This window comes from Trypanosoma conorhini, assembly GCF_003719485.1.
Source record: "Trypanosoma conorhini strain 025E chromosome Unknown Tco_14.4_contig_00323, whole genome shotgun sequence".
NCBI lineage: Eukaryota > Euglenozoa > Kinetoplastea > Trypanosomatida > Trypanosomatidae > Trypanosoma > Trypanosoma conorhini.
The window spans coordinates 1-16,822 of record NW_021704408.1 but is presented as its reverse complement, the minus strand read 5'-3'; the positions used below and the strand labels follow the sequence as shown (position 1 = coordinate 16,822).

The 16,822-nt window shown below is 53.5% G+C and overlaps 6 protein-coding genes across 6 annotated transcripts, besides 9 other annotated features; all 6 read right to left on the bottom strand.

The window, feature by feature from the left end:
• Nucleotides 1–279: 279 nt before the first annotated feature.
• Nucleotides 280–314: a microsatellite.
• Nucleotides 315–805: 491 nt separating this feature from the next.
• Nucleotides 806–2,965, bottom strand: Tco025E_05489 (uncharacterized protein; the record flags this gene model as incomplete). Its single annotated transcript, XM_029372383.1, has 1 exon — nt 806–2,965. One exon carries the CDS (start codon nt 2,963–2,965, stop codon nt 806–808), a length of 2,160 nt encoding a protein of 719 aa, XP_029227534.1.
• A 99-nt stretch (nt 2,966–3,064) lies between these two features.
• Nucleotides 3,065–3,088: a microsatellite.
• Nucleotides 3,089–3,219: 131 nt separating this feature from the next.
• Nucleotides 3,220–3,249: a microsatellite.
• Nucleotides 3,250–3,559: 310 nt separating this feature from the next.
• Tco025E_05488 (uncharacterized protein) lies at nt 3,560–6,430 on the bottom strand (the record flags this gene model as incomplete). The annotated part of the gene is made up of 1 exon (XM_029372382.1): nt 3,560–6,430. One exon carries the CDS (start codon nt 6,428–6,430, stop codon nt 3,560–3,562), a length of 2,871 nt encoding a protein of 956 aa, XP_029227533.1.
• Nucleotides 6,431–7,116: 686 nt separating this feature from the next.
• On the bottom strand, nt 7,117–9,177 carry Tco025E_05487 (putative cell division cycle protein 45 (CDC45); the record flags this gene model as incomplete). The annotated part of the gene is made up of 1 exon (XM_029372381.1): nt 7,117–9,177. The coding sequence occupies one exon, from the start codon at nt 9,175–9,177 to the stop codon at nt 7,117–7,119; it is 2,061 nt and encodes a 686-aa protein (XP_029227532.1).
• Nucleotides 9,178–9,219: 42 nt separating this feature from the next.
• Nucleotides 9,220–9,282: a microsatellite.
• Nucleotides 9,283–9,539: 257 nt separating this feature from the next.
• Nucleotides 9,540–10,778, bottom strand: Tco025E_05486 (uncharacterized protein; the record flags this gene model as incomplete). Its single annotated transcript, XM_029372380.1, has 1 exon — nt 9,540–10,778. One exon carries the CDS (start codon nt 10,776–10,778, stop codon nt 9,540–9,542), a length of 1,239 nt encoding a protein of 412 aa, XP_029227531.1.
• Nucleotides 10,779–10,941: 163 nt separating this feature from the next.
• Nucleotides 10,942–10,960: a microsatellite.
• Nucleotides 10,961–11,361: 401 nt separating this feature from the next.
• Nucleotides 11,362–11,408: a microsatellite.
• Nucleotides 11,409–11,508: 100 nt separating this feature from the next.
• Nucleotides 11,509–11,547: a sequence feature (GA-rich).
• A 186-nt stretch (nt 11,548–11,733) lies between these two features.
• On the bottom strand, nt 11,734–12,891 carry Tco025E_05485 (putative UDP-galactose 4-epimerase; the record flags this gene model as incomplete). The annotated part of the gene is made up of 1 exon (XM_029372379.1): nt 11,734–12,891. The coding sequence occupies one exon, from the start codon at nt 12,889–12,891 to the stop codon at nt 11,734–11,736; it is 1,158 nt and encodes a 385-aa protein (XP_029227530.1).
• Nucleotides 12,892–13,174: 283 nt separating this feature from the next.
• Nucleotides 13,175–13,217: a microsatellite.
• A 480-nt stretch (nt 13,218–13,697) lies between these two features.
• Nucleotides 13,698–13,719: a microsatellite.
• Nucleotides 13,720–13,863: 144 nt separating this feature from the next.
• Nucleotides 13,864–16,368, bottom strand: Tco025E_05484 (uncharacterized protein; the record flags this gene model as incomplete). Its single annotated transcript, XM_029372378.1, has 1 exon — nt 13,864–16,368. The coding sequence occupies one exon, from the start codon at nt 16,366–16,368 to the stop codon at nt 13,864–13,866; it is 2,505 nt and encodes an 834-aa protein (XP_029227529.1).
• Nucleotides 16,369–16,822: the final 454 nt, after the last annotated feature.

The window sequence follows — 16,822 nt, the reverse complement described above, 5'->3', positions numbered from 1 at the left end:
AAGTGCGTGCGGCATGCCGCACGTTCCAAAGCCGCCAACGGCGAGTGAGGCCCCATTCTTGACGTCAGCAAGGGCCTTCCCCAACGGCATAACCTTGTCCAGGCCAGCCATGCGGAAGAAGGAACGGCGAAGCATAGGTAACAACGGAGTCCAAATAACACTGGTGTTGTTGCTTGGGTGGCTTACTCCAGCTAGAGTGAATTAAAGTTGCTTTTCCTTTTGCGCCGGGACGTTGAGCCGCACGCAACGGCACAAGCACAACGCGTGAAATGCACGGCAAAGATGAAGAGAAGAAAGAAAAAGAAGAAAAAAGAGGCGAGCGACTCTCAGACACATTCCGCCATTCACGCAGTGAAAAGGCGCATACGCGCGTTGCCACGCCCGCTGCCGGCGCACCCGCGGACAGGCGATGCCGCGACGGTGGGGCGTGGACAGCTCCAAACGGCAAAGTTTGATGATAGCATCATTGTAGAACTCAAAGAAAACCAGAAAATGAAAAATACGCCCGCAAATGAGCCATTATCGATAAGTAAAAAACGAGTGTAGAAGCTGTGTATTTGGGGGAAAACTTACGAATTCTAGCAGGAAACTTTTTTATCTCTTCTCTGCTAAATTTTGGCCTTCTCGTCCACGAGTTGGCTTCCTCACACGCGCTTGTGCTCCCTCTTTTTCGCTCGCAACGAAAGAGCTGAAAAGGAACTAAATTAAAAAGAAAAGCTGAAAGAATAATAATAATAGTAGGAAGGAGTGCATACTGCTTCTCACACACATGTGATGGAGTGGGTACAAGAGAGGGTGAGGAGGGCTATGATGCTAGAAGATCACGCTCATCTTCCTCAAGCTGGGCAATTTCGCGCCACAACGTGTTACGGAGGTTCAACAACTGTTTCTCCTTCGATAAAATCGCCTCCTTTTGGCTCGCAATGGAATTTAGCACACAAACGGTGTCATCGTATGTATTGCATGCTGGGCGCTCGCGTCGGCTTCGCTGTGTGCCGCTGATTGGGGCGGCTGACTCTCTTTCTGATAACTGAGAAAAACGCCGTTGAACGTCCCTTAGAGCGTCGATGATCTTCTTCACTGCATCCTCCTTCTGCTTTTTGCGTTCATGCATCGCAGTAACCGTCTTTGAGAGACTCTCAGACGTAATTACTAACTGGGGCGCTTTGAATGGACCAAACGATAGTGTCCTGGGCTCCTCCCTTGCTACCGGCTTCTTTCTGCGGCAAGACCACTGCGCCGCCTGTCCTGGGGTAGAAAGCATTGAAATATTCTTGTCCACAAAATGCCTTTCATTGGGAATAGCTGCAGCGGCTATATTTTGTGTCACACAAGGCTCCGGAGCAGCCTTACTGCGCAACCCAACCGCCGCCAGTTCCAGTTCCTCCTGCAAGTGGCGGGTGACGCCTTCTTGAGTGTGTCTGCCCTTGGTCGAAATGTCCAAATGAACATCGTTGCCTTCCAAAACAGGAGAACACCGAACACCTCCGTCTGTTGTAGGCTCACACTCCCCAGGAGGCGTTTTATGCCCCGTATTGCATTCCTCAAGCTTGGTAGTGAGGTAATTCAATCTGTATTCTAAGCTGTTCATTTGGGTTTCGACACTCGCCACACGCTCTACAATTTCTTTGGTGTCCAGGATGGCAGCGTCGGTGGATGAAGAGGCGCCGCGTGCCATTGCACTCTCAGGTAAGACGGCAGCGCACGCCAACTGATTCGTTGGCAGCTTAAGGCGTTCTTCTTCCACCGAAGGTTGTTCCGTGGAGGAACGCTTCGTTGCGGTATGCAACGTAGTCTCAAGACGTCGCACTCTCTCAGCCAAATCCTCGACAAGGTTCGTTGTGGTAGCGCGCTGCCTGTTCGACCCTAGCGGGGCGTCTCCCTCAATCGAGGAAGTTGGGTCGTCCCCGTCTTTGTCGGGTGCGGCTTGATGAAGCTCCTGTAGCTTTGCCCAGAGGGAACTCGCAATCGCCTCCTTAACTTCTTGCACCTTTCTTTCCACGAGGCCTGAGACAAGGCCGTCGATGTCACCGTTCATGTGATCCTTGGGTGTGGCAATGCCTCGCTGACTTAACTCGACTACGGCACGCTCCACAGCTCGTAGTTGCTCCTCCAGTAGCCGCATAGGAACATTGTCGTTTTCACAGGACCGTGACGGGTGTTCTTGTTGCTGCGCAATCTCCTCATGCACTCGGTGGGTGAATTCAGCATAGCGCTCCTCTAGCGTCATAGCTTCCCGCCTGAAGAGATAGGGCAAGGACTCTATATCCACCATTTTTGTTTCTAGCGCATTTAGTTCTCTCTCAAATTCCCGAAGAGAGAGTTGCTGTCCCTCCAAAGCCTCATCCAACTGACGCGTCCGCTGCGTTGCCTCCTCAGCTGTACGACGCACATTTTCTAGCTCACGCAACACATACTCTAGCGCTGGGTTGTCTTCAGCTGTCCGTGCTTTGGAGCGTGTCATGGGTACAAAAGGACTGCCGCCTGAAGTGTACCCAAACTCCTCCCGCCGCTGCATGGCAATCATCTGCGCCTCTAGTTCTGTTAGCCGCTGTATGAGATCGCGGGATTGAAAATCCACCCGGTCTTGAAGGGCGTGAAGCGCCACTAGGTCGGCTTCTTGGGCGCAGTTAATGAGATGCTTCATCTCCGTCACGAATGTGATGAATTCCTCAACTGGCACTGTCTGCGGTTTCGATGGGGACCGCGACGGACCACGGCGGCGGACGGCGGCTGCAGAGCTGGCAGCTGCTGCGCCGCCTTCATTGCCCTCCTCAGAGGCAAGACGCGCGCGTAGTTGACGGTTCTGCTCCTCCAGCGCGTCACGGATGCGCCTCTGCTGCTCTTCTCGAGCCCGGATGAGCTCGGCGAATGAGTAATTCTTGGGGGCGCGCGTAGGCAGGCCTTTGCCCTCACACGGACTTAACCCGGCGCCTGGCTGCAACTGAAAATCGCCACGTGACATCCACCGTTTTATTTCTCTTCTTACTTCTCGCCGCTGTTCCGGTTTGCTTTACACTGTACGCCAGCGGCACACACCCGTAATATGGCGGCGCTGAAGGGTCGCCGCATGCACGCACGCACGCACAATGAGAAACCGTGAATGGGAGACAAAGCGAAAGACGGGATTCAGCCGCAAGAGTGAAGGCAGAAGGAGCCCGAGCAGTGCGACAGCGGCCGGTCACCACGCCTTTTTGCACTCATGGAGCACCCCCCCCCCACACACACCACACAAACATGCACAAACACGATCTCCCTTCAATCACCTCAACACCAAAGGCAAACCACAAATGAAACAAAAAAAATACGACAACACAAGAAAACGCAGTTCAGAGTGGTGCATCGCAACGGGGCACACGACTTCTAAAGATTGAATCGGGCTCTTCTAAAAACACGTCCGCGATTCAGCATGTAATGCCGCTATGTGTGTGCCGGAGGCGTCAAGTAAAGAATAAAAACAAAAAAACTCAGAAAAACGTGTTAGCGGCGAACTCCATTTTCTGTTTTGGTAGTTCTGGGACTAGGAAAACGCCCACTCTCCTCCTCAACATTTGCATTCCTACAACGGTGCCGCCGCACGTCGAGAAAGAACGGCACCAGACACCAACCGCGACTCATTATTTTCAACTTCGCCCAGCTCCCTCGTGTAATGTATCCGCAGCGTGTGTCCAGAGACATTGCTGGACAGGGGCGAATTGTGCGGAGACTCTGCAAAAAGTTTCCGCTGCTGGCGCAGCTGGCTTTTCTGCTGTTGTGTTGGCCGCTGTGACGGTGGGACCGTGTTTGTCACTTGCGACGACGACGGTGGTGGTGGTGGGGTCGGTGTCGGTGTTCGTGACACGGCTATTGATGGCGGCGAAGTCTGCCCTATGCCGCGACGGGTACGCAAGTCAGGTGTCTGTTCTACTTCATGCAGCGGAGCAAGCGGAGCGCGCCGCGACGACGGCGTGAGTGTTGTACTTGCAGCCCGACTGGCTTCTGCTGAATTGATGGTGGATGGCGCAAAGACTGCGGAAGGCGCACAACTGCCAGATGTGGAGATACTACCCGCAAAGGACGATTTTACCCCACCAGCCGCGGATGAAAATACTGACTGCGTTTGATGAATCAGCGCCCTTCCACTACCGTTCGTGTTCGTGTCACCAAGTGCCAGCCGTGCCTCGTTGCACCACTCCTGCCCCTGTCCCTCGTCATGGGCGGCTAGTGCTGGCGTTGGCCGTGACGGCATACCGCCCGCAACGAGCATTCCGCGCATAAAACCCCAAATTTCGTTCATCTTACCGACAATGGAGTCCTCCCAACCAGCGAGGGCTTGCGCTAGTTTCACCGCGTTCTTATCCATTTGTCGCGCGTTGTTCTCGAGAAGTTGACAGAAATTTCCCATCACACGGCTCAAACCCTCCAATATGAGGAGATTCTTCGATTCCCCATCCGCATCCTCCCTCATGAGTTGTGTGGCATGCCAATCTCGGCTTCGAGAACCGCGATGTGGTGCGCTGAGGAGGAAGCGATGCACCTCCTCTTCACCCACAGAATATGATCGTCGCATTACGGTTTCAATAGTATCTCCCACGCACTCGCTTTTATGTCGCCGGGCCGCCGTCCGTGCAATCTCTGCATGCGCCTCCACCTTCAATGCTATGACACGCATCGACTGCAGAAACGGCTCTTTCAAGGTGTTACATTCTAACGTGCAATGTTCGATGTCTTTTGCCGCCGACCGGACTGCGCCCCGCACGCTTTGTCGAACCTCCTCAAGTAATTCAGCGGCCCGGTGCATCAGCAGGGCGGCCTCGCGATCGCCGTCCATGCGTCGGACCTCGTCCTTGAGACTACTCAGCTCCGCTTGCGTCCGTTGCAGCAGCCGTTGGGACTGGGCATACTCACGATTGACCCGCTTCACCTCCCGCTGCAGCGTATCCACGCGGTTATGGTTACCATGGCCGTTTTTCGCAATTTCCCCAAAGACAGTCGACGCCATCTTCTCGAACTCACCGATGCGCCGCTCCGTTTTTCCAACCGAACTTGAAACCAGGGCAAGTTTTGCTTCGAGCTCCTCCCTGCAACTATTAACAACAGCTTCAATAGTCTGCTTGCTGTGCTCATGACGCCGCTTCTCCTCACGCCTCCAGAGTGTCATGCATTCCGCCACCGTGGACTCCAACATGGACATTTTGAGCAAAGTGGCATTCGTCAATTGCCGCGCAAAGTTAGGCGGCGACTGCAGCACAACATCCGCCTTTCCTCGCCCTCCCTCCGGAGTGAACTCAAGCATGGCATTCGTCTCATCATTCGTCGCGGCATCGGTTGAACGCAAGGCCTCTACCATTGCCTTCACGATATCTCTATTTGTCACCAATGGTTCTGTGAATAGAGGGGCATCAGATCTTTCTCTTACCCGCGTACGAAGCAAATCCAGAAGGCGATGCAAGTAGAGTTGATAAAGCACGCGGGTCTCCTCGGCAACAAGAAATTGGCTGCGAAGAACCTCCTCCCGTTGTAAAGCCCCCACTAGACGCGCTTGCTCTGCTCGCAGCAATTCCTGTGTATCCGCGAGTTCCTTTTCACGTGTTTTCAACGTCCTTTCAAGCATGCACCGAGCGTTGGCGGAGGCTTCCGCATTAAGCCTCTGCGCTATTGACGCTCTTGCAGTCTGCTGCTCTACCTCCTTCTGCACAAGAGCAGCCTCTGCGGCAGAGGCAGCACGCTGGCTCGCGTGGACGACGCCCTCAAGCTCAGCTATCTTAGCTTCGTACTCTCTTCTTAGTTGTGTCTCTCGTTCGTGAGCCAACCGTTGCTCTTGGGCTCTTTGTGTCGACTTGTTCTCTAATATTAGAAAAGATTCCAGCAAGTGATTTCGCCTCGTCGTCGTCGTCGTCGTTGCACTTGACCCGATGTGTCCCGTAGTTTTGTACTCTGTGACGTCCATGGCGCCATGGAGTTCCCTTTCCTGATGGCTGCCTTGTAGACAATCACCAGGCGGCTGCGCTGCAGAGGGCTCCCAGTGCGTGTTGCTCCGGGCACGCCTCTCCGCAGCCTCCAACCACGGTGCGGCAGCCTCAGCCGGTGGTGAAGACGCACTCCTCGAGCGGTTCAACGACTGCGCACCCATCCTTGGGCTAGAAAGTTGCGTCAGACGCACGCGAAACGGGCGACCGCCGGAAGCTCCTGCCGCTTCTATGCCGGTAGCGTCGGGGCCCCTTCTTTCTTCCTCCCCTGCTCTGTATCCCTGCTGTGTGTCACTGTGCTCAGTGCGGCGAACCCCAAGCAGCAGAGCCTTGCAACGAGGATGGGCGTTGAGAAGGGGCCCCGTGTCGCTGCTGTGGCTGTCGCCGCCACTACCCGCACTGGAGGTGGCCAGACGGTGCTCGCAGCCGCGCTTCTGCAGATTAGAGTCGGGGACAATCGACGGCGCTGTCGCGCCAGACATACCTCAGGCAAACAAACAGCGGGAAACCACAAAGGAATATGACAATAGCGAAAAGGGCTGCTAGAAAAAAAAAATGAAACTCTACAGGGCTGCGATGAATAAGTTTTCTGTTGGAAGGGGAAGACTCTTCGCCCACGGCCAAACCCTGGCAACGCTTTCTCTACTACGGGGCAAAGAAGCAATCTATAGAGGGCAACAGCACCAGTTTGCTCTGAAGGAGGGATGTGAGGATGCGAATGCGGCTATATGGCTGTGTGCCTTGTGTGAATAGGAAGAAGAAAGACAAAAGGCGTCAATTACACCTCCACACATTAATGCATGAAAAACGTACAATGTGAACGGCAAAAACGTCGGGCACAAATTGGACTGTTTTTTATTCTTTTCATGATTATTAACTTTATCCTCCATAATGAACCTTTTCACTCCCAATCCTTGACGAGAACGACACCTCTTCGTCTCCCTTTATCCCCCCCCCCTCTCATCCCAATATTATATCTATGCAGACTCTATATTCTGCTTCTATGCCTTTCTGCGCACCTCCACAAAGTATCAATTTTAATCAGAAGACGCAGATACATACTCATCAAACAAAATCTAAGATCCAGCACAAAAGATAGGCATAGCCCAGCAAAAGTATAATATAATATAATATATATAGGTCGATACCTTGGTGTTTTACCTTCTGTTCAAAGAGTTCCTGTGAGAGAGCGAAGATGCAGCATCTCTGCCAGATGTGCGGTGGACTCACGCCCATCTATGAGCACAGTGTCGCGTCTAATGAAATCCCGCAATGGAGGCACGAGGAAGTCCTCGGTGTTTGTGACACAATCGTTCCATCGCGCCACGGGCACAACCGGCGACAAACCCTCCTTTGTGGGACCTTCGTGCGCAAAGAGAACAATAAACTTCTCCTCGGTTTGAATCACTTGTTGCTGTTGCTGTTGCGGCTGCTGCTGTGGCATGGCTGAGCCGATTAATCGGGGAACGGGACAAGAGAGCAGCACTGGCCTTACCTCGCGCGTGTATTTTCCCAGTCCTCTCTCAACAGTTAATGCAATCAGCATACGCTCTGCCAGCACGGAGAGACGAAATGGACAGCCAAATGTCTCTAACGCAGTAGAGGCATTCGTCGGATCGCTGGGCTGGGCGTAATGGATGTCTTTGGTACTTTGAATCATGCCAGGTTGCATTAGCGCGCTGGTGGCGGCTGCCACTGACTCTTGCAGCATCCGCGCCTCTTGCACTGCATCTACAAATAACCTGGAGTTGGGATCCGCATCAATAATGTCATGGGCGCGCCAAAACTGCTCTCGACGGAATTCGCGTAATTTTTCCTTCATCATTGCCTCGCTCGCTTCTTCAGTGTTCATGTTTGTTGGCGGCACTTTTGCAAGCAGCGCCGTAAAAAGGGTGCAAACATCAAAGGTGGAGACCTCCACGCTATACCCTGTCGTGCGTGCCACACACCGAATACGCGTCGGGTTTTTGATAAAGCTTCCCCTTGTTCTCAACGCTTGTTTAAGTTCATTGTGCAAAAGCCGAAGCGACTCCACCTTGGCGTCGTCGGGAAGCTCGCCCCATGGTTGTTGGGCCAATTTTGCCGAGACACCGCATCGCGCCAAGAGTTGTCGCAGTGTACCTGTTCCATCCTCTACGTGGTGGAGGCTCAGCAGACTCGCAACTACTGGGTGGTGCCACATGGCCCCCCACAGGGAATAATGCCGCAGGAGAAACAACTGATCATCCTCGAAGTTTATGAGTTGCATTGTGTTGCTAGACGCGATCTTGTGGTGTCTGTTGAGCGTCTCGTCCGTGACATCATCTAGTGGCCCTCGGCGGATGCCTTTGCGCAGCGTCACCTCATTGTGTAGCCGTCGCATTTCCACCAGGTACGTTCCATAGTCGATTAGGCGGCGTGTAAACAAATCACAGACCCCGACCGCCGCATGCCACAGCACCGGCTCCTTGACGCGGTTCAAAAGAATTGCCAAGTCGTAGACCTCTAACGCGCAACTTTTGCCACCACACTCCGCCGCGTAGTAGAGCTGTTCAAGACCCTCCGGCACCTCCTCATTCATCCAGTCGATCCCCTCTTGGCTCTGCGAGGGAGTCATATCATCATGGGTTTCGGCGTCGTCATCATCGTCATCGTCGCTGCTACCGCTGCCAAGTTCGCCCTCTTCCCCCTCTTCGTCTTCCACGTCGTCGGCGACTTCGCCGTACGCACGCAGGCGACGCTGAGCTCGACGCATTCGCCTCCGACGCCGCCGACGCGCCTGCAGCAATTCTCGCCTTCGCTGCTCCCGGAAAAACTCCTCCACCTCCTCATGAATGCGGTCGTGTCCCCAGAGCACCAGCCTATTATTGTCGCTTGCGCGCAGATTGTCAAGAAGAAAGGGACGATAGGAATCAAGCACAATTACAATGTGTCGCCTCAGTTCAAAAAAGGACCGCAGTGAGATGGGGGCGCCAAGGCCAATGAGAACAAACAACTCATCTACGGGTTCGTCATCGCCCAAAATCTCCGCATCTTGCGCCATAGATGTGCGCTCTATCACGCCCTTCGCCTCCTCATACTCCATGATGGGGTGCAGGTTGAAAGGGACAAAGCAGGCCTTTAACAGAGTTGTTAAAGTGATGGACGCCGCCGCTGCATCTGCGTGATACGCCACCAGAAGTTGAATGGGCTTGCGGGTTGTGTGGTAAAAGCGGTTAATGTGATGCCATGGTGTCAGATGGTCTGCCATCTCTTACCTGCACCAGGTATCGTTCAAGAGTTATTCAACCCTTTTCTTTATCTCTTTTTTTTTTCGTTTGTTTAGTTTCGTCTGTATGTATGTATGTATGTGTGTGAGAGAGAGAAAGAGCCAGTCTATACTTTATGTCTGCGTATGTCCTACGCGTTATTCCACCAGCACCGCCGCAGAAAAGAAGAAACCACAGAAATATTTAAAAAGAGAACATATATATTAGGAGCGTTGTTAAGAGGAGAATCAGCAGGGTGTTCATTTCACACGGATGACTCGTCTACTCCCTTTACTCTTGAGAGCGTTACTGAATTCGCTATTCACCCCTTTTGTCCGTTTGAGACTTCTCTGATGTTGTTCCTTCAGTGGCAATACGGGTAGCACTGAGAAATAGTCTCCTGTAGGAGGAGCGGTGTAACTTTTGCAGCTTCCTCATCCAGCTTTGCTCTGCCGCTTTCCACGGCGCTCCTGAAAGCGGCACTATTGGCATCCTCCAGGCCACCACTCACGATGTTCTTCATTTCCCGCCGCTCCCTCAGCATCGTCAGGGCGATTTCCTGCCGCCGCAGGTACCACCGCCTCATCACCTGAAACAATGTGCTCGGTACCGTGTGGTGCAGGAGAAACTCCCCGCTTGCACGCGCCATGCGGAACGCCTCCCGCATGGACGGGTCCTCCATAAGCGGCGTCTCAGTGGACGCCGCCTCCCCAAGCCCGGTCTCCATGGCTCCTCCGCCATCCGGCCCCGTGACGGACATGAGAGAAAGCCGGGCGACCTCCATTTTTGATATCCACAGGATAACCTCTTCGGTATTCCAGTGCAACGGATCAGAGCGAGGCAAGTGCCGGTCACCGTGAGGCTCACCCAACGCGTTGAAGATCCGTTGCATTAATGCTTCTGGTGCCTGCAGTCCCGCGCGACCGCGCAGGGGCGGCCTACCACCAGTGACTTCCGGTGTCGCGGTGCCATTTCGGCTCTCCTGCCGCCCTCCCCCCAACATAAACGGTGGCAGCGGCATGGCGTCCACGGATGCATCCTCCGTATCCCGTTCACCGTCCACTTCATCCTCCGCCTGGCCATCCCCATCACCCCCGTCTTCGATACCAAGCTCCTTCACCACATACTCTTCGTACGTCGCGTAGTTTTTTTCAAGCCCCTTTCTTCGTGCCTGAAGTTCCCGTAAGTGCAGCTCCTCTGCCGTGAGTGGGCGCGGCGTTGCTCCGTCGCCGTCTCTGGATGCCGCAGCAGAATCCACGGCCTGGTTCCCCCGCTCCTGCATCTTCTTGACAGACAACCTACCCACCGTGGTGAATCTTGCCCACTCGGGCCCAAAGTGGGCCGTACGCACCTCGTCACTGGCCGCGGCGTCGGCAAAGGCGTCAATGTCCACGCCGCTCCAAGCGGCGTAGAAGCCGTCGGACGGATCATCGGTCGCCGACTTCTCGCCAAATGGGTCATCGGGATCCAACGATCGGTGCTTCAGCGACCGCCGCGCACACGCGCATGGAGGAGAGACCGCGATGGCCCAAGTACAGGTCGGCCACATGCACCGCAGCCTCCGCAACTGTATTCGTGTGAATTTCCTCGACGTCATCAACATCTTCCTCACAGCTCACTATCTTTTTTTTTTTTGTAGCTGCCCTTGTTTCTGTTCCCGTCTTTAAACCCACTGCTCGCCGTCGTTGTTGTCTAACCGTTTCTTTTTTTGGTTTTTAATGCTTCACAGCCGCATGGGGTTTAGAAAAGCTTCAGCCCCACCGCCGCACACGCACACACACACACGCGGAAAAGAAAGCCACTAGAGCCCAGCCGCGCAAGGACGGCTTGCCTCGCACCGGTCCCCAGGAGAAGGACGGGGTGGGAGAGAGGTGGCACAGCGCACGCTCCACTGCGAGGTCTGCCAGACCCCATGCACCTTCTGCCCATGCAGCACGCAGGCAGCGAGAAGGCACCCACGACGACCTCAAGAGTTGTAACCCCTACAGAAAAACAAAACAAAAAAGGTACAGAAACCCCCGCCTTTCGACAACCATTTACGCGATGGCGCGACGGATGGGGTTGGACGGGCCTTCAACACGCACGTTTGACACGACCGCTAACGTAATACATCGAGAGGAGGGCATTACGGCCTATTTTCCCCAGACACCCATTAGAGCTCACCATTCATTTTGCAGTTCCCCTAGAAAAAAAAAATTCCAAAGCAAAACAAAAGAATAAAAATAAAAATAAATAGGACCGATGCCTCACGGGAGGGAGTCAAGGTAATAAGTGACACACTACTTCGAACGGTGACGCGGCACACGCACGCAACCAAGCGGTGCGCGTGTGCCCCTCTCCTCCCGTCCCCTTCCTCTCCTCCCTTTCCTTCCACACGCACACCGCCACAGCGCCGAGGGCACAAGAAAAAAAGAAGTAAAAATTTTGCAACGTGCCCTCGTGCTAAAGTACAAAAAAAAAAAACTGAGAAAAAAAATCAACCCCAATAGTGGCGGCCCCAGTAGGGTTACAAACTACGAAAGGCTTCCTAAGTAAAAGAGGGTTATCCTTTTGCGATGCTAGAACTTCGAGGAATATCCAAAGGGATTAGCCTTATGGAACTTCCACGCGGACGCGATGATCTTTTCAATATTGTCATACTTCAACTCCCATCCAAGCGCCTTCTTTGCCTCCTCACCAGATGCCACCAGCACCGGTGGGTCACCCTCGCGGCGCGGAGCTTCCTTGACGGGTATAGGATGGCCCGTAACGCGACGCGCTGCCTCAATAACCTCCCGTACAGAGTATCCACGTGAAGTTCCGAGATTGAACGCGGAGAAAAACCTGGACTTATCCTCTGGTTTGAGCTTCGCCAAGTAATCCAGTGCGAGAATGTGGGCTGAAGACAAGTCATACACGTGAACGTAGTCACGCACACAGGTTCCATCAGGAGTGGGGTAGTCCGTACCGAAGATCGAGACAAATTCCGGAACAGGAGGCAGCTGCAGTCCTTTGCGACGTCTATTAATCTCCGCCGCAAGCAGCACGCGCAGAACAAGCGGAATGAGATGTGTCTCTGGTTCATGATCCTCACCAATGTCTCCATCCTCATCCGCCCCACAGGCGTTGAAGTACCGGAGGCAAACACTTTTGATGCCGTAGGCAGTGGCGCAGTCCTGTAGGAGCCACTCCGCGATGAGTTTTGTTTCGCCGTAGGGGCATTCGGGGGAAAACTTGGCATCGGGACGGATAGGCTCCATGCTTACCTGCCCGCCACTCTCCGCTGCATGCGCCGCAGGGTTCCCGAACAACGCCGCCGTGCTGGAGAAGATGATCTTGTCGCAGTTATGCGCACGCATGGCCTCCAATAAGCGGATAATCCCATAAACATTGTTGTAGTAATAACGCAAAGGATCTCGCACACTTTCTGGGACAACAATATACGCACACATATGTACGACAGCATCGATGGGGGCATGCCTCGTAAAGACATCGTTCAAAAATGCCTCATCGCGCACATCCCCCACCTCCAGTACAGCGTAGCGTTCTGGATTGACATGCTCAGAGCCGCACTTTTGTTTCCGCAGTAAGTTTTCTTTTGTGTCAACATGCTTGGAGCATCCGTGCGTCGCTTCGAGGCTGTCGAGAATGACAACGGAGTGAGAAGTTCGGCGCAGAAGCGAACGAACGAAATGGGTCCCAATGTACCCGGCCCCTCCACATACCAAAACCTTCATGTTAAATGCGGTTACCGAGTCCTACAAATAGTTTCCCGCCCGTCTGCAACAGTCGCTTTTTGGTGTTTGCTTTTGCTCGCCTTCTGTGTAAGGATAATGAATGCGTACAGGGAAAAGGGGTTGAAAACATCCAGTGACACTTCCACGAGTTGAAGTGATGCACGGCACACAAGACACACATGTAACTCCCACCACCCCCTCCTGTTCTCCAACTTCACCTTGCATGCATGTGGGGCGGATGCTGCCGTAGGAACCGACTGTCGCTCCAGCAACAAACAACAACATATGTATAAATACTGTTTATATATATATATATAATTTGTATAACACAAACTGCCGCATGCGGGGAGCATGTGTGCCCAACGGGGAACAAAGCGCAAAACACGGAGAAAAATAAAAATGAAAGTAGCCGCCATATACAATAATCTCTTTGAGCGGCGGCACCGCTCCTACCGCCAAGCCTCACGGGCGTTGGAGTGTGTATGGGCTACACACCTCCTCCTGTGTACGCAGCACGCTGCCCCTCCCCCTCCCAGCGGCATATGTCCTCCGCATCGCCTGCCGCTTCGTCACTCTCCTGCACTGCTACAACTGCCACGACTGCTTGTTTTGTGCACAACCTTGCGAGTAGCGGCGTGTATCTGCCATCACCGCACTTCACGGGCCCTGTGATAATGCCTGAGAGGCATAAAGGCACGAACGCAGAATGGGTAAAAAAGTGAAAGCAGGATATGAAAAGAAAATATGTATATAGGGCGGAATGGCATCAATACATGAAATCAACTCTGCTCGAGTGGACACAGACCAAAAAAAAAAAAAAAAAAACAAGTGCCCCAAGGGCAAATTACACACAGGGAGAAGGAACGTGTGAGGCGGGAGCAAAGACATAAGTAATAGTAGAAGAAAGCATGTACAATCTCAGGTGATGTCTCTTTCGCCTTTACAGAATAAAGGCAAAAACAACCGCAACAACTACGACTTCGTTGGCTCCGCCGGAATGATAAAGTAATAAAGATTGGGGTGCAGCCGTGTTGAGGCGGGTTTAGTTTCAGGAACCGCAGCATTCGCATTGCTTGTCTCACCCGCTCTCCCTGCTGCTGCATACAAGTCTAGCGAATTGTGACCCATACCTTGAACATTTAGTCGGACAAAATTATCGGCGAGCGAGAGACCTTCGAGAACCCTCTTCTTAAGGTCTGCGTTCATCACGTTGCTGCCTTGCACCCGAGCCACGATAGTGTCAAAGGTGTGGTGTGCACCGACAAGTGTAGGCTCTGTGCATAGCACAGGAACAACGCCAACGAACCGGTCCGCGAAAACCTCGGCAGCCGCAGTGAGGTAAGACATTCCGGCCCCTGATGGATTTCCGAAAGAAACCACCGCCGACGGCGCACCCCCACTAACCTCAGCATCTCGGCCAATAAATTGGTGGTACTTTGCGTTGTACAGGCGCACAAGCACCGACGCCCCCAGCGCCGCTTCATCGCTTGAGGACTGTGTGTGCCACACATCGCCAAGAACAGAAGTGGGTGCAGTTCGCGTCACGTCACCGCCCTCCGCAATGGCGTATACGGCATTATGTTCTTCGTCTCCAAAGGCATCGGAGCTCAAGAGAAGCCGCAACTGTTTCCAGCGTGCAGAAATTCTTTTCACGCGGTGTGCGAGCTCCGAAATAAACCCTGCGACGTCATCATCAACGCCAACAATGTGAACTACAGGAACTGCTGACGTCGGCATCGCACAGCAAGAGGCCATAAGGAACTGCAGAAGTGTCACGGCGGCCGATGCGGATGGCGTTTCCAGACGCTCCGTGGGGCACGACTGCAGGAGAGGCGTGACACGTTTTTCATAGTCTTCTCGTGCCTTCTGCCAAAGTCCACAGGACTTTTTGTGTCCACCCTTCCAATCCATAATTTGATGCTTCTTGCAGCAATACATGTCCACCTTGCAGCCACCACACCGCAGGAGTTTGTCTCGACGGCGACCACACCACGAACACTTGTGGTCGTGCAGTGGGGCAGGCACCGGCGTCACGTCTCTCGTGAGCGTGTACCCGCCGCACCCACCGAGATCACTAGTAGAACACACAGGGGCAATATGATCTGAGAGAAACAAAAAGACGCGTCTCGCCGCCTCCCACTCCTCTGGTGAACGTGGCGACTCCTCAACAATCTCCAAGTGCGGAGAAGCAATTAATGTATCCTTCACAACCGACCCCGTCGGCCGCCGGAACACAACCTTTGGGAATGTGTAGCCGCTGCACGATCCCTTGCAGAGGGGCTCTGTTGGCGTCTTTATGGCGAGCGGCGGCGACTGTGCCAAAAGAAATTCCAAATAACGATCAATGTCGTCAAAGGCTATACCCTCGAGTGGTGTCAATTGCGCAAAGAGTTCGCCGTCTTCGTGCATCATATCCCCGTATACCGTATTGAGACTTTTCTCGTCACATAGTTGGGACTGGAGATACAACACCTCACCGCCATCCCGCATCAGGTGCAACTCTGCGCCGATGGGCTGCGGCTCCAGTGGGCCGGGGTCAAGGTTGTCGATCGACACCTCCTCCTTTTCTGCGTAGAGTCTCTGAACGAGAAGCACATACCACCTTTGCCCCGGCTCCTCCGCAGACGTTGGCGGTGCCAGCGTAAAGGAGGCTACGTTGCCCACACGCATCTTCAAGTTACGAAGCGCCACACGACGTTCTTCTAACAGTTTGGAAGTTGCCCGTCGCCGCCCTCCCTCCCCCACACAGCCCGCTCCATCCCCGACAAGGTTGTCATCGGGCCCCTGAAACGTAGCAGTGTACAACAACCTGTTTAGCCGTGGGAGTGCGGCTAGAATGGCGTCATTGCCCTCTTGAGACGGGGCCGACACATCAACTGCTTCCTTCGTTCTACGGCGTGCCCACTCAATCGCCTCCTCGACGAAGGCCGGCAGACGACCACCGCCGCCGTTCACCGCCCCTGTACGATCGATCGTTAGACGATGAAGCCTCACGGACACCCCTTGCGACGTACGCGGAAGCCGCAGCCGTCCAACTCTATCCTTGTACTGTTCAAAGGCGTGCTCGGAAAAGAGACCCAATCGATCGTGAGTATTGCCCACGGTCACGCACACCACGGAGAAGCAATCGGGGTGGAGAGCCGGCGGCACAGCCTGCAAAATGTCCGAAACGAACTCTGCCCCTTTCGACTCCCACATCACCCCCCTGCAGGTGTGCGTCAAATCATACATCAGCAAGTGCCACGGGTCGTCGTCCGCCGCTGTGATAATTTCTCCCTCAGTGCCGGAAGAGGGAGACGCAAACAGCAAATGAAATACCGGCGCGTACAGCCGGTTAGATCGCACATCACGCGACCACTGACGCCGAAAGACAACCAAAAGCTCCCATCGTGCATACCGCTCCGTCACACAAACTCCCAAGTCCCCTGTTCGCGTGCACGCCTCTCCATGACGAAGAAACCCCTCAGCAACCGACATAGCGCGCGGATACGGCTCAAGTGCAACAACGGCGGAAATACAGCCCTGGCCTCACTAATGCAAACCAACAACTCCCACTAAATAAACAAAGAGCCTGCGATCACCAAACTACACGGCCCGCCAGAAATAAAGAAAAAAACACAAGCAAATTTCAACAGCAAGGCACTTCAGCACAAAAACACATCCTCAACTCTTCTTTTGTGGTAAATAAAATCCAACGTTTCATTCCGTCAACCAATGAAGAATAAAAACGTCTAGAAACGAAGAGGTCACAGCGACTTCATCGATATTAAAACAATTTAAGATCCACCAACACAACCAACTCCCACCCCCAACTTTTTTTTTCTATGTATTCAACTGCAGCGTGTACCCGTCACAAAAAAAAAGTAACGAAAAAAAAAACAACCACTACAAAGAAGTTACAACAAACTCCCATTTACTCCTTTATTCCTAC